At 39.8% G+C, this 13,523-nt stretch overlaps 1 protein-coding gene across 1 annotated transcript in view; it reads left to right on the top strand.

Moving 5' to 3' along the window:
- Positions 1–13,523, top strand: part of MCM9 (minichromosome maintenance 9 homologous recombination repair factor) — an 88,969-nt gene that overhangs the window by 67,185 nt on the left and 8,261 nt on the right. The window contains exons 9-10 of the mRNA XM_036247932.1: positions 12,344–12,546; positions 13,158–13,361. Of these exons, the coding sequence (XP_036103825.1) occupies positions 12,344–12,546; positions 13,158–13,361 (407 nt within the window). The remainder of the gene's footprint in view (positions 1–12,343; positions 12,547–13,157; positions 13,362–13,523) is intronic.

Here is a 13,523-nt window from a genome sequence, read left to right as displayed (position 1 = left end):
CCGCTTTAAGTTTTTCTTTGAGATTTTTGATACTTTGCAATATCATTTCAGTATCTCTTGAAAGTGTTTGCTTTTGTTTTCTCTCTCTCTCACATGTCTGAAGTGATAAAGTCTGATTGACCTATGACGGATTTTTATTTGAATTATAATCTCCCTACGGATGTTAGTGTGAACCACTGGATTGAATATCTTGATGGCCTTCAAGGCTGCAGGGAATTTCTCAGAGATATTTTTTTAATGTGTCATTTTATATACACTGCACAGGGTTAGAGTTCATTTAAAAAGTAGGAACCATGCCCTTAATTGTTCCATACAAACTGTTTTTTGAGTAGAGGTTAAACTTTATCCATGTGGTGAGCATAAACCTGCAAGGACATATCATAAACCATACACCCACCATTCAGATATGCAGGTGGTTGGGAGGGAACCAGTCAGTATGATTTCTGCAGTATAAAAGCTTGTTATGGGTAGTCAGAATAGGAAAAAAAAAATGCTGAAATACTAAGTATGCCTGAAGTCTACTGAAATGTAACTTAACAGTGTGATTAATCAAAATATAGGTCTTACTGAATAAGTGCATGTTTGAGAAGACAAATAATTTTGTTGTTCTTTGCTTATGTTACTTAAGTCTGAAACCATTTTTAAATTTGGGATTTTTAATACCTTACGTTTGTCCTGGCTGTTTAATGAATTAGAAAAGGAAAGTAAGAAGCAGATGCTGCAGTGTGAGCTTAAAAGGGGTATCAGTATTTAAATCTACCTGTCTGTTTAAATTGTAAAGATCAGTCCCTGTGCCTGGGGAGTGGTAGCACAAGGCTACATGGGAGTGTGGAGTCATTTGAGAGAGATTTATGTGATGATGATCTTTAAGGCTAGAATGCGGACCAAAATAATGATGTGGGAAAGATAGTGGCACTAGGATAGGATCTCATCAAGGGCAGGGTATCAGTGGATTCTTAAATAATGAGAATATCCTCACTATTTGCCAAAGACACATCTTGGGAGAAAATATGACATTCCAATTATATATTTAGTGCTACTAAATTATACTCACATGCCTAGGTAGGAAGTACAGTAAAAACAGCAAGATGACAGTTTATTGTCTTACTCAGTAAACATGCCTGAGGACTAAGCAGTGTCTTGCTCCCTGCTGGCTACTGACAACACAGAGATGAAAAGGCAAGGCCTTTGTTCTCAAGATTTTCACAGCCTGGTAGCAAGACAGACAAGAGAACATTTATTGTACTCTGTGATTCTAACAGCCATAGAAGAATCATAGCACCAATCCCCATTCGGCTGATCTTCAGTTTTCTAGTCCACACCTTGCCCACTGATAGTATTCAGATAGGACCTGGGAATCTTTATGCTCAAAACCCACCTGGGTTCTCATTGAAGAGGCAGACTTAGGAACCACAACTCCAGGTAAGATTGCTCCACAGCCAGGAACTCTGCTTGCCTCTTCCTCCCAGGACCTTGTGAAGCTGAATCTCTGGTGGCATCTTTCACAGACTAGCCTCAGGCTCAGGGGAAAGGCCAGGAGAGGAGGGAACCAGCCCTTCTACCCAACCCTGAGAGAGCTCTGACCTAGGGGCTGTGGAACATGAGAATCCTTCCTTAGAGGCATCCAAGCATGCCACCAAGATATGAAAATGTAAGTTCAAATCAAGCACTAAGAGAGTTTTCTGCTCTTTCCAGATGATATATATGAGCAGTGCTTTCTCCTCTTTCCTCTTTCCTTGCTTTCCTCTTTCATTGCTTGTGAATCCCTATTACCGCTCATTGAGTCACTCTGCACATGAATGGTAATTTTTCAACTTTATCAGCCCTGTTAGAGAGAGAGAGGGAGGGTGTGTGTCCTAGCATGTTAGATTACATATATATATATATGTAATCTATATGTATATGTGTATATATATGTGTATGTGTGTGTGTATATACACATATACGTGTGTGTGTGTGTGTAAAATAGATTGTGAGAGCATCATTAATGTGTTTTTATTTTGTATAGTTTTGTGGGGGGTTTTTATTCCCATTTTTTGCATGCTTTTTAGGGGAACAAAGATTATTTTTGTTTGTTTTTTACAAACATAGCATTTATTTTGATTGTTTCCTCTCACTTTTTCTTATGACAGCTTTGAGATATAATTCACATACCACATAAAATCCACCCTTTTAAAGTATACAGTTTCATTGATTTTAGTATATTCATAGAGTGTACAACTATCACCACTATCTAATTCCTGAATGTTTTCATCACCCCAGAGAAATCACGTACCCTTTAGCTGTCAGTCCTCCATACCCCATCTCCCCTGTCTCCCAGGTCCCTGGCTGCCACTTAGCTACGTTCTGACCCTGGATCTGCCTATTCTGGACTTTTCGTACAAACAGACTCATACAAGACGTGACTTTTTGTGTCTGACAACTTTCACTTAGCATGTTTTTAAGGTTCACCTCGGTTGTTGCATGTGTCAATAGTTTGTTTTTTCTTTATGGCCACTGCCTTTTCACTGTGTGCTCGCATGGCCTTTCCTCGGTACATGAGTATAGTGAGAGCAAGCTGTGGGCTTTCCTGTTCTTTTTTTTTTTTTTTAATTGTTTTTTCTTTATTGATTTTAGAGAGAAAGGGAGAGGAGAGAGAGAGAGAAATATCGATGAGAGAGAACATCAATTGGCCGCCTCCTGCATGCCCCCCACTGGGGATTGGGCCCACAACCTGCACGTGTGCCCTGACCAGGAATTGAACCAGCAACCTCTTGGTGCATGGGTCGATGCTCAACCACTGAGCCACACCAGCTGGGCTCTCCTCTTCTTTTTATGAGGACTCCACCCTCATGACTTCATCCAAACCTAGTTACCTGTCTAAGGCCCCAACTCATAATATCATCACGCTGGTGGTTAGGCTTCAGCATAATGAATTTGGGGGGGACACAAACATTCAGTACATAACAGCCTCCATCACTTTCTTTTTTTTATTGTGGTTAAAAAGCACATTACACAAAATTTACCATCCTAATTATTTCTAAGTGTATAGTTTAGTAGTGTTAAGGATAGTCACATTGTTGTGCAAGCAATCCTCAGAGCCTTTTCATCTTGCAAAACTAGAACTCCTTACCCATTGAACAACAACTCCCCATTTACACCTTTCCTGGTCCCTGGCAGCCACCGTGTTACTTTCTGTTTCTGTGAATTTGATGGTTGCACAGGATGGTTGCCAGACCTGAAAGTAGCATAGGTTCTTTTACCTTCACTCTTATTGGCTAGACTTAATATTATAGCCCTACTTGACTGTAAAGGGGGATGGGAAATAGAATCTTACTCTGTTCCCAGAAGAAAAGGAAATAAGGTTTAGTGAGCATATATAGAAGCTACTACCAAGTCCAGAGTTAAGTTTGAAAGTAATGGAATATAGGTGATTAAAGCCATGAGTGAAGATGGGGATCACCCTATAAAGAATGCAATTAAAGACTGTCATAAGAATGAGGGCACTTTCTAGAGGGCCTGTAATGCTCAAAATAATTTATGGAATTACTTAGAATTCCATAAATTCTATACAATATTTAGAAAAGTTACTACTGTGTTTGTAGGAGAGCTAACCTATGTAGATTAAAAATGGAAAAATAGTTTTGAGAAACTGGAATGTTTTCACTCCAAATTAACTAGAAAGGAGATAAAATATATATCTATATATAAAATTAAAAAATGCATATTAGCATGATTATTTATATTTACACATATTTATATATAAATACATATTTTTATATATATGAAATATAAAAAATATATATTAGCATGATAATTTTATGACCATTGAAGCCTGTGAATATAAAATGACCCTGAACTTTAGAAATCCTGAATTAAGGAAAGGATTATTTTTTGTCACTTATTTAGTATATGTTTATTGGACATTTAATATGTGACGGGCAATGTAAATATTATAACAATAAATAACAGTCCCACAAGGAAGATCACATTTAATAGGAAAAAAGTAAGTTAAGTAAATAAATGCCTAGAATATCAGGCAGAATCTTTTCAGATCACAGGAACTGTTTATCTGAAATGGTTTACCACCAAGGTGGCAGTCTGGAGCCAAGCAGATCTGGGTTTGAATATTAGCTCTGCTGCCTGTTCTCTGTACCTTTGGGGATGTATTAGCATCTCTGGAATTCTGGCTTCCTTAATTTCTGAGTTGGTGTTAATAATATCTGCCTTTCAGGTGGATGTGTAGATTAGGGATACAGCATATGCAGATATGGGAGATATCTTTACTATTATTATTGAAGAAGGTGGAGCTCATATTGAATTTGAAAATGAATATTACCTTACGCTATTTTGTGAGTTTATTCACTCAGTAGCTATTTACTGAGCCATTACTATGCATGAAGAATTTAGGACAATAGGAAGATAGCGGCAGGCCGGACCGGAGGGAGGGTGAGTGTGTGAGAGAGTGAGCTAGTGTGTGAGAGAGTGTGGGTGGACGTGAAGGTTCATGACCAAACTCCTATAGTGCAGGGACATGTAGCAGAAGGTTCCTCTGCTGTGGACAGGAGCAGCTGGCTACTGCAGTAAGCAGCTCTCCAGGGTGCTCCCTGCGCCGCAGGGAGGTCCCGGATTGGAAGATCCCGGATTTTCCCTGGGAGGAGGAAGTGGGAGTGGCTAGGGCGCAGCAACCTGAGCCACTAATACACCTGGCACCTTCGGACCAGTGGACACTCTGTGTCAACACAGATCAGTGCATAGTAGTGGAGCTCCCAAGGTGCCAGTCGCAGAAGCTGCAAACAGCCAGGAGCCCAGCACCATCCCCCATAGTAGCAGCCCCATCAGAGTTGAGATATACCCCCAGCAACAGAAGCTGGGGAGCAGACATCCATCCCCAGGCAACAGAAGCACAGACCAGCAGCTGAGACCCATCCCCAAAACTACAGTAAAAGCTGAGCAGGAGTTGAGCCCCATGGGGCAGCAGCACTTCCCAGCCACCAGCGATGGGACCTGGGGCTCCACAGAGGCCTGTGTGGTCCAGCAGCTCACAAGACCAGTGGGAAGCCGGAGCTCCAAGAAAAACTGGTGCGATCCAGCTGCCCATGGGTCCTGCAGGGTGCTGGGGCACCAGAGAAGCCTGTGCAACTCAGCAGCCCATAAGAGCAGTGGGAAGCCAGAGCCTGAGAGGCACTGGTGCAATCCAGCTGCCCACCTGCGGGACCTGCAGAGTGTGGGGGCACCAGAGAGGCCTGTGTGACCCAGCAGGGACTGTGCCATCCAGATACCCACAGGATCTGCGGGGTGCTAAAGCACCAGAGAGGCCTGTGCAACCTAGCAGGGACTGTGCCATCTAGTTACCCACGGGACTTGTGGGGTGTTGAAGCACTAGAGAGGCCTGTGTGCCCTAGCAGGGACTGTGCCATCCAGTTATCCATGGGACCTGCGGGGTGCTGAAGCACCAGAGAGGCCTGTGTGACCTAGCAGCCCATGACATAGTCATAGAGCCGGGTCCCAAAAAGGACTGTGCAATCTATTTATCCGCAGGACCTGCAGAGTGTGGGGCCACCAGAGAGGCCTGTGAGACCTAGCTGTGCACAAGATGGGCTTAGAGGATGTGAAAATGGAGGTGGAGTGAATGGAAACTACACAGATGATCTCCCAGGACCAAACAGGAATTTCAACTAAAATAAAGACAAATCCCCGGAAAAAAGGAACAGAAAAGCAGCAGGACAGGACCATATAACCAGGGACACTGGTAGGATCTGCAGAGGCACAAGAGGGTGGCGGCCTGGGAGCCCAGGGACAGCAGCAGTCTTAGCTGTGAGCAGCGCCCTTGGGGAATAAAGAGCAAGCCGGCTCCACAGTGCAGAGAGCCAGGACAGAGCTCTAAAATAGCCACAGCCACTTACCTGGGGGCTACAGCAGAGGGAGGGCAGACTGGGTTGGAACTCTGTGGGGACACCCGGGATTTGGACGGCACTCAGATTTTGCTGAGTTGCAACCACAAAGGACGGTGGCCAGTGTGCTTCTTCCCAGAGCTGTGGGGAAAAGCAGCAGTCCCCCTCCCCCTCAGAGATTCAGCCTTTCCCAGGTGAGGCAAAGAAATGCAAATTGAGGCTCATTAACAACCAGCATCTATCCCACCCTCTGAAAATCCTCTTATGCAGAACACCAGAGCTACATTCCAAGACACTGAGTAACTGAGACTACTAGGCTCCAGGAAGAAACTGGAGGATAACTGAACCTTTCCTGGGCTTGCAATTTACCCAGGAAAGTAAGACTTGACAGTGGTGTTTAACATGGGCCCACCCGGCCCATCCAAATCCAGTAGAGGGAGTCACAAACAGCAGAACATCAACACCCACAGGAAAAATTTAGCAGGCTCCAAAACCCACAGAGATAGCCAAAATAGTGAAACAAAGAAACAAATCCTAAATGGAAGACCAAAAGAACACTATCAAAGATGAGATAAATGAAATGTCGTTAAGCAAATTATCAGAGGTAGAGTTCAGAGCCACGATCTTGAGGAAGCTCAACAGCATGAGTAAGGACATCAGCACCATGAGTAAAGATATAGAAACATTGAACACCAACCAAGTGGAAATGAAGAAGGACATATCAGAAATTAAGAACACATTGGAAGGACTAACCAGCACAGTAGAGGAAGCTGAGGACCAGATCAATGAATTAGAAGACAGGGTAGAAAAAAAATCAACCAATCAGAAAACCAAAAGGAAAAAACAATTAAAAAACAGGAAGACAGCTTAGGAGAACTGTGGGACAACTGGAAACGTAATAACATTCGCATCATAGGAGTCCCCGAAGAGGAAGAAAATGGGCAAGATTACAGAACAAATTCGAAGAAATAGTGACAGAAAACTTTCCTAACTTGGTGAAGGAAGAAGGCATTCAAGTTCAAGAATCACAGAGAGCCCCAAGTAAGAAGAACCCAAACAGGCCCACACCAAAAATTAAAATGCCAAAAATTAAAGACAAAGAATTCTAAAGGCTGCAAGAGATAAGCAACAGGTTACCTACAAAGGAAACCCCATAAGGCTCTCACTGACTTCCCAACAGAAACACTACAGGCCAGAAGGGAGTGGCATGAAGTAATCAAGGTCATGAAAAACAGAGATCTGAATCCAAGACTACTCTAGTCAGCAAGGCTATCATCCAAAATAGAAGGTCAAATAAAGAGCTTCCCAGACAAAAAAAAAAAAGGCTAAGGGAATATATTAACACCAAACCAGTACTGCAAGATATGCTAAAAGGACACCTGTAATAAGTAGAAGAAACAGAAAGAAAAGTATAACCGCACTAAACAAAAATGGCAATAAATAAATACATATCAGTTATTACATTAAATGTGAATGGTTTGAATGCTCTGACAAAAAGACACAGAGTAGCTGACTGGATAAGAAAGCATGACTCACACATATGTTGTTTACAAGAGACCCATCTCACAACAAAAGACTCACATTGGTTGTCTAGTGGAAGGGATGGAAAAAAATCTTACAAGCAAATGAAAAGAAAAAAAAAGCTGGGTAGCAATACTCATATCTGATAAAGTAGATTTCAAAATGAAGACCATAACTAAAGACAACAAAGACCACTACATAATATTGAAAGGATCTATCCTACAGGAGATATAATCTTGGTAAACATATGCACCCAATATAGGAGCACCAAAATATATTAAAAATCTTCTAGAGGACTTCAAAGAAGAAATTGACAGCAATACAATCATAGCAGGGGACTTCGAAACCCCGCTGACATCACTAGATAGATTATCTAGACAAAAAAATTAACAAGGAAACACAGACTCTAAATGAAGCACTAGATCAAATGGATTTAATAGGTATCTACAGAGAATTACACCCCAAAACTGCAGAGTTATCATTCTTCTCAAATGCACATGGGACATTCTCAAAGATAGACCACATGTTAGGACACAAACTAAGTCTCTACAAGTTCAAGATTGAAATCATATCAAACAACTTCTCAGATCACAATGGCATGAAACTACAAATCAATTGCAACAAGAACATGCAAAGACATTTGAACACATGGAGGCTAAATAGCATGTTATTGAACAATGAATGGGTTACTATGGATATCAAGGACGAAATTAAAAACTTCCTGGAAAACAATGAAAATGAACACACAACACCACAAAATCTAGGGGATGCAGCAAAAGCAGTTCTGAGAGGGAAGTTCGTAGCACTACAGGCCTACCTCAGAAAACAAGAAAAATCTCTAATAGACTATCTAACCTCACTTAAATAACTAGAAAGTGAACTAAAAAAGAAAACAAAACAAACAAACAAACAAAAAAAAACCCAGAGCAAGAAGAAGGAAGGAAATAGTAAAGATCAGAGCAGAAATAAATGACATGGAGACAAAAAAAAAAAAAAACAATTCAAAGGATCAATGAAACGAAGAGCTGGTTCTTTGAAAAGATAAACAAGATTGATGGACCCTTAGCTAGACTCACCAAGAAACAAAGAGAGAGAACCCAAATGCACAAAATCAGAAATGAAACAGGAGAAATAACAACTGACACCACAGAAATACAAAGGATTGCTAACAAATATTATGAACAATTATATGGCAACAAATTCAACAATCAAAGCAAAATGGACCAATTTCTGGAAACACATAGCCTCCGAAAACTGAACCGGGAAGAGATAGAAAACTTGAACAGACAGAATAACAACAAAAGAAACTGAAGATGTAATCAAGACTCTCCCAGCAAACAAAAGCCCAGGCCCAGAAGGCTTCACGGGGGAATTTTAGCAAACATTCAAAGAACTAATACCCATTCTCCTCAAACTTTTTCAAAAAATTCATGATGAAGGAAGACTTCCAAACTCATTTTATTAGGCCACCACAATTCTAAATCCAAAACCAGAAAAAGACACTACAAAGAAAGAAAACTACAGGCCAATATCCCTGTTGAACACAGTTGCCAAAATCCTGAACAAAATACTAGCAAATCGAATCCAGCAATACATCAAAAAAATTATTCACCGTGACCCAGTAGAATTTCTCCCAGGGATGCAGGGCAGGTATAATATTTGCAAATCAGTAAATGTGATACACCACATAAACAGAATGAAAGATAAAAATCATATGATCATATCAATAGACGCTGAAAAAGCCTTTGAGAAAATCCAGCATCCATTTCTGATAAAAACGCTCAGCAATCTGGTAATAGAGGGATCATATCTCAACATAATAAAGGCCATATATGAAAGACCTACAGCCAACATCATACTCAATGGGCAAAAACTAAAAGCATTTCCCTTAAGAACAGGAACAAGACAAGAATGCCCACTTTTGCCACTCTTATTTAACATAATACTGGAAGTCTTAAGCACAGCAATCAGACTGGAAAAAAATAAAAGGGATCCAAATTGGAAATGAGGAAGTGAAACTGTCATTATTCGCAGATGACACGATACTATACATAGAAAACCGCAAAGACTCCATCAAAAATTTACTAGACTTAATAAATGAATTTGGCAAAGTAGCAGTATACAAAATTAATGTCAAGAAATCAACGACATTCTTATACACCAATGTCGAACTCACAGAAAGAGAAACTAAAAAAAAAATCCCATTTACCATCGCAGAAAAAAATTAAGATACCTAGGAATAAACTTAACCAAAGAAGTAAAGGACCTATTCGCAGAAAACTACAGGTCATTGAAAAAGGAAATAGAGGAAGATATAAAAAAAAAGTGGAAGCACATACCTTGTTCATGGATTGGAAGAATTAACATCGTTAAAATGTCCATACTACCCAAAGCAATCTATAGATTCAACGCAATCCCCATCAAAAACCAATGGCATACTTCACAGAACTAGAATAAATACTTCAAAAGTTCATATGGAACCAAACAAGACCTCGAATAGCCACAGCAATCTTGAGAAAGAAGAACAAAGTTGGAGGGATCACATTACCACATTGCAGGTACACTACAAAGCCACTGTAATCAAAACAGCCTGGTACTGACACAAGAACAGGCAAATAGACCAGTTGAACAGAACAGAGAACCCAGAAATTATCCCAAGACATTATGCTCAATTAATATTTGACAAAGGTGGCAAGAGCATACAGTGAAGTAGAGACAGCCTCTTTAATAATGGTGTTGGGAAAATTGAACAGCTACATGCAAAAAAATGAAACTAGACCATCGACTTACATCCTATGCAAGAATAAACTCAAAATGGATAAAAGACTTAAATGTGACTCATGAATCCATAAAAATCCTAGAAGAAACTGTAGGCAACAACATTTCAGACATCATATGCAGCAGAATTTTCATTGATACATCACCTAAGACAACAGAAACAAAGGAGAAAATGAACACATGTGACTATATCAAACTCAAAAGCTTCTGCACTGCAAAAGATACAAACATCAAAATGGAAAGGCAACTCACTGTATGGAAGAGCATAATTGCCAATGATATATCAGATAAGGGGTTAATTTCCAATGTATAGAGAGTGCTCATACAGATCAACAAAAGGAAGACAAAGAACCCAATTAAAAAATGGGCAGAGGAACTAAATAGACACCTCTCCAAACAGGACATACAAATGGCTAAGAGACATGTGAAGAAATGCTCAACATCACTAATCATCAGTAAGATGCAAATGAAAACAACAATGAGGTATCACCTCACACCTGTCAGAATGGCTGCCATCAACAAATCATCAAACAGCAATTGTTGCGAGGGTGTGGAGAAAAGGGGACTCTAGTACTCTGCTGGTGGGAATGCAGACTGGTGTAGCCACTGTGGAAAACACTATGGTGTTACCTCAAAAAGGCTTATAAAAATTTGTTGACCAGAGAGGAAGACCAATCAATTAATTTTACCTCACATTGAAAATAATTTTTAAGAAATTATTTTATATGCAGTTGTATTTTATTTCTTTGCCATATTGCAGCAATATTCCTTTTCTCTGATAAGTATAAACAGCCTCACCTCAGTATGGATTAAGTGTGCTTTTTTGGGATTAATTAGAAGTCACTTATTACATTGTTTTTATGGCAAGCTGGATTCTGCCCTTACAGACCCATTTTGGTACATCATTTATAAAATGTGGACTGCCTGTTCAGAATTTTTCCTTTTCAGTAATTTTTCTTAACAAGGAATTTGGTTTTCAATGAAAGTGCCTCATTTGTTTTTCTGTCCTTTAATGGGTGTGTCTTCTTGTGTTATTTACTACAAATTAAGGTTCTCAGACTTTTTCAGTCTTGGGGCAGGAGGTAATTGCTGGAGCCAACTGGAAGTAGATCAGGGATTAACAAATGTAGCACACGTAGGTTGATACCACAGGGCTGTGATAGCTGAGAGGCATGTATACATGCCACTATAATGAAAACAGTCATCAGCTGCAGAGCGTATAGATGTGTAGAGGAAAAATTTTACATTTGTTATTGTAAGTGAATATTCCATATTATCTTTAGGCTTTCCCATCATTAATAAGTTTAAAAACAATATCTAAGTTATGGCATCTCCATACCTATCCTGCCACTGCTCCATTTAGGACTTTGTGCCTCTTCCTGGACCACTGCCTTTGTCTCCTCCATGTGGTCCTCACCCATCTAACCACTCACCACTCCCAGTCCCCTTCAATCTTCCCTTCACTGTTGCTCCTCAAAATCTCAGTGCTAATCAGCCTTTATTTTTCCTGATTTCCTCTGCTTCCCCTCCTCCCTCTCTCCATCTCTCTATTTCTATTTTTTGTTTCTTTCACTTTTAGAAAAGTCAAAATAAAGTGAACATACAAAGTGGTTGCTTCAACCACTCACAATTCTCCAAAATCACCTTCACCCTCCACCTTCACCCTCTTTACGAATATATATGTATAATCTCCACTTTAAGAAGTCCACATGTCATGAAGGACCTAGTTCAAAAGCTACTTTGTAATGTTTTTCTGATTGTCTCTTCCATCCACATAGATGAATATATATCTTTTTTTTTTTCTCCTGGGACCTTTATACTTCTAGAATTTATCATATTCTTTCTTGTCTCACCATCATAGCTAGTGGATTGTAAGCTCGTTAAGAACATTACCCATGTTTGGTTTATTTTGTAAACCTCTTAGCACCCAGTAGAGGAATGTGCTTTATAGCAGAGTTGTAAAAAGTGTTATGAACACTTATTTGTCTACAAGATAGGCTGGTGTAAATGTGCTTTATTGAACTTGATGTTTGTGATATCTCCTTGTATCATTCCTAATCTCTTTCATATGAGTTTTTGTAGATTTTTAAGGTGCAAGAGCAGCCCCTTTTCATTAACAAGTTTAATCATGCTTTTTAACAGTCAGTGAATTGTACCCTCTCTCTTGGTAGCCTCGTGTGCAAACTGAACACAAGGACCACCATCCTGGCAGCAACTAATCCCAAAGGCCAATATGACCCTCATGAGTCTGTGTCTGTGAACATCGCCCTTGGCAGCCCACTCTTAAGTCGATTTGACCTGATCCTGGTTTTGCTTGACACCAAGAATGAAGACTGGGATCGTATAATTTCCTCCTTTATCTTAGAAAACAAAGGTACGTGGAGACAAATGATTGAGAAAGAATAAAAGTAGATACAACTAAATGAAATTCTCTTAGAAGAAAATTAAATAATTACCCGAGGTACCCTATCTAATGGGCAACAGAGAGCTGCTTAGACTAAAAGTAGTGAGAGGAGCCAGTCAGTGAGCCAAGAACAATGAGCAGAAGGTAAAAGGCCTTTCTCTGTCTACCACTGATGAGATTATGGCTGTGAATATGTTTTTATGATAAAAGAGGGAAATCTTATGATATATATTAATACCTCTTGCACCCAAAGAAAAGACTGAATTATAAAAAAGAAATTTAAATATGGGTTTCTCTCTAAATTAATTTTGATTTACTCGAGTGTTATTTAATTCTGTAGCATAGACCAGAATTATTTTGGGTAATTTTAAACCCTGTAGGAAGTTTACCTTTATTAAGCTTAGATCCTAAGACTGTGTGTTCTAGAACTATATTCTACACAGAGGCAGGTCTAGATTTCAATGGCCACAAAAACCTAAAGATTATTTTTTTAAAAATGAGTACAAGAACTATATCAAAACCCTTAAAATGAGGTGTTTGCCTGTTCTTAGAAATTACTGATCAACACCTGATATATACAGGTTACCCAAGCAAATCAGAGAAGCTCTGGAGCATGGAAAAGATGAAAACCTACTTCTGTCTCATCAGGAATCTTCAGCCCACACTGTCTGACGTGGGTAATCAGGTTCTTCTCCGGTACTACCAGATGCAGAGGCAGAGTGATTCCCGAAACGCTGCCCGGACATCCATCCGCCTGTTGGAAAGCTTGATACGATTAGCAGAAGGTTTAGTTCATTCAAAAATTTTTTTTATTGGGTACCCAATATGTGCAAGAAATGGGGGTTGGCACCATGAATTCAAAGATGAATAAGAATAATTCCTTCTCTGAGGTGCTCACAGTTGCTTATTAAAGTGAAGGCTCTGAGCTATGAAACCTCCACTCTTCT

The sequence above is a fragment of the Molossus molossus genome, unplaced genomic scaffold (assembly GCF_014108415.1).
Source record: "Molossus molossus isolate mMolMol1 unplaced genomic scaffold, mMolMol1.p scaffold_m16_p_8, whole genome shotgun sequence".
NCBI classification, from domain to species: Eukaryota; Metazoa; Chordata; class Mammalia; order Chiroptera; family Molossidae; genus Molossus; species Molossus molossus.
Note: the sequence above shows the minus strand (reverse complement) of the source record. Positions and strands in the feature narration are given on the sequence as shown.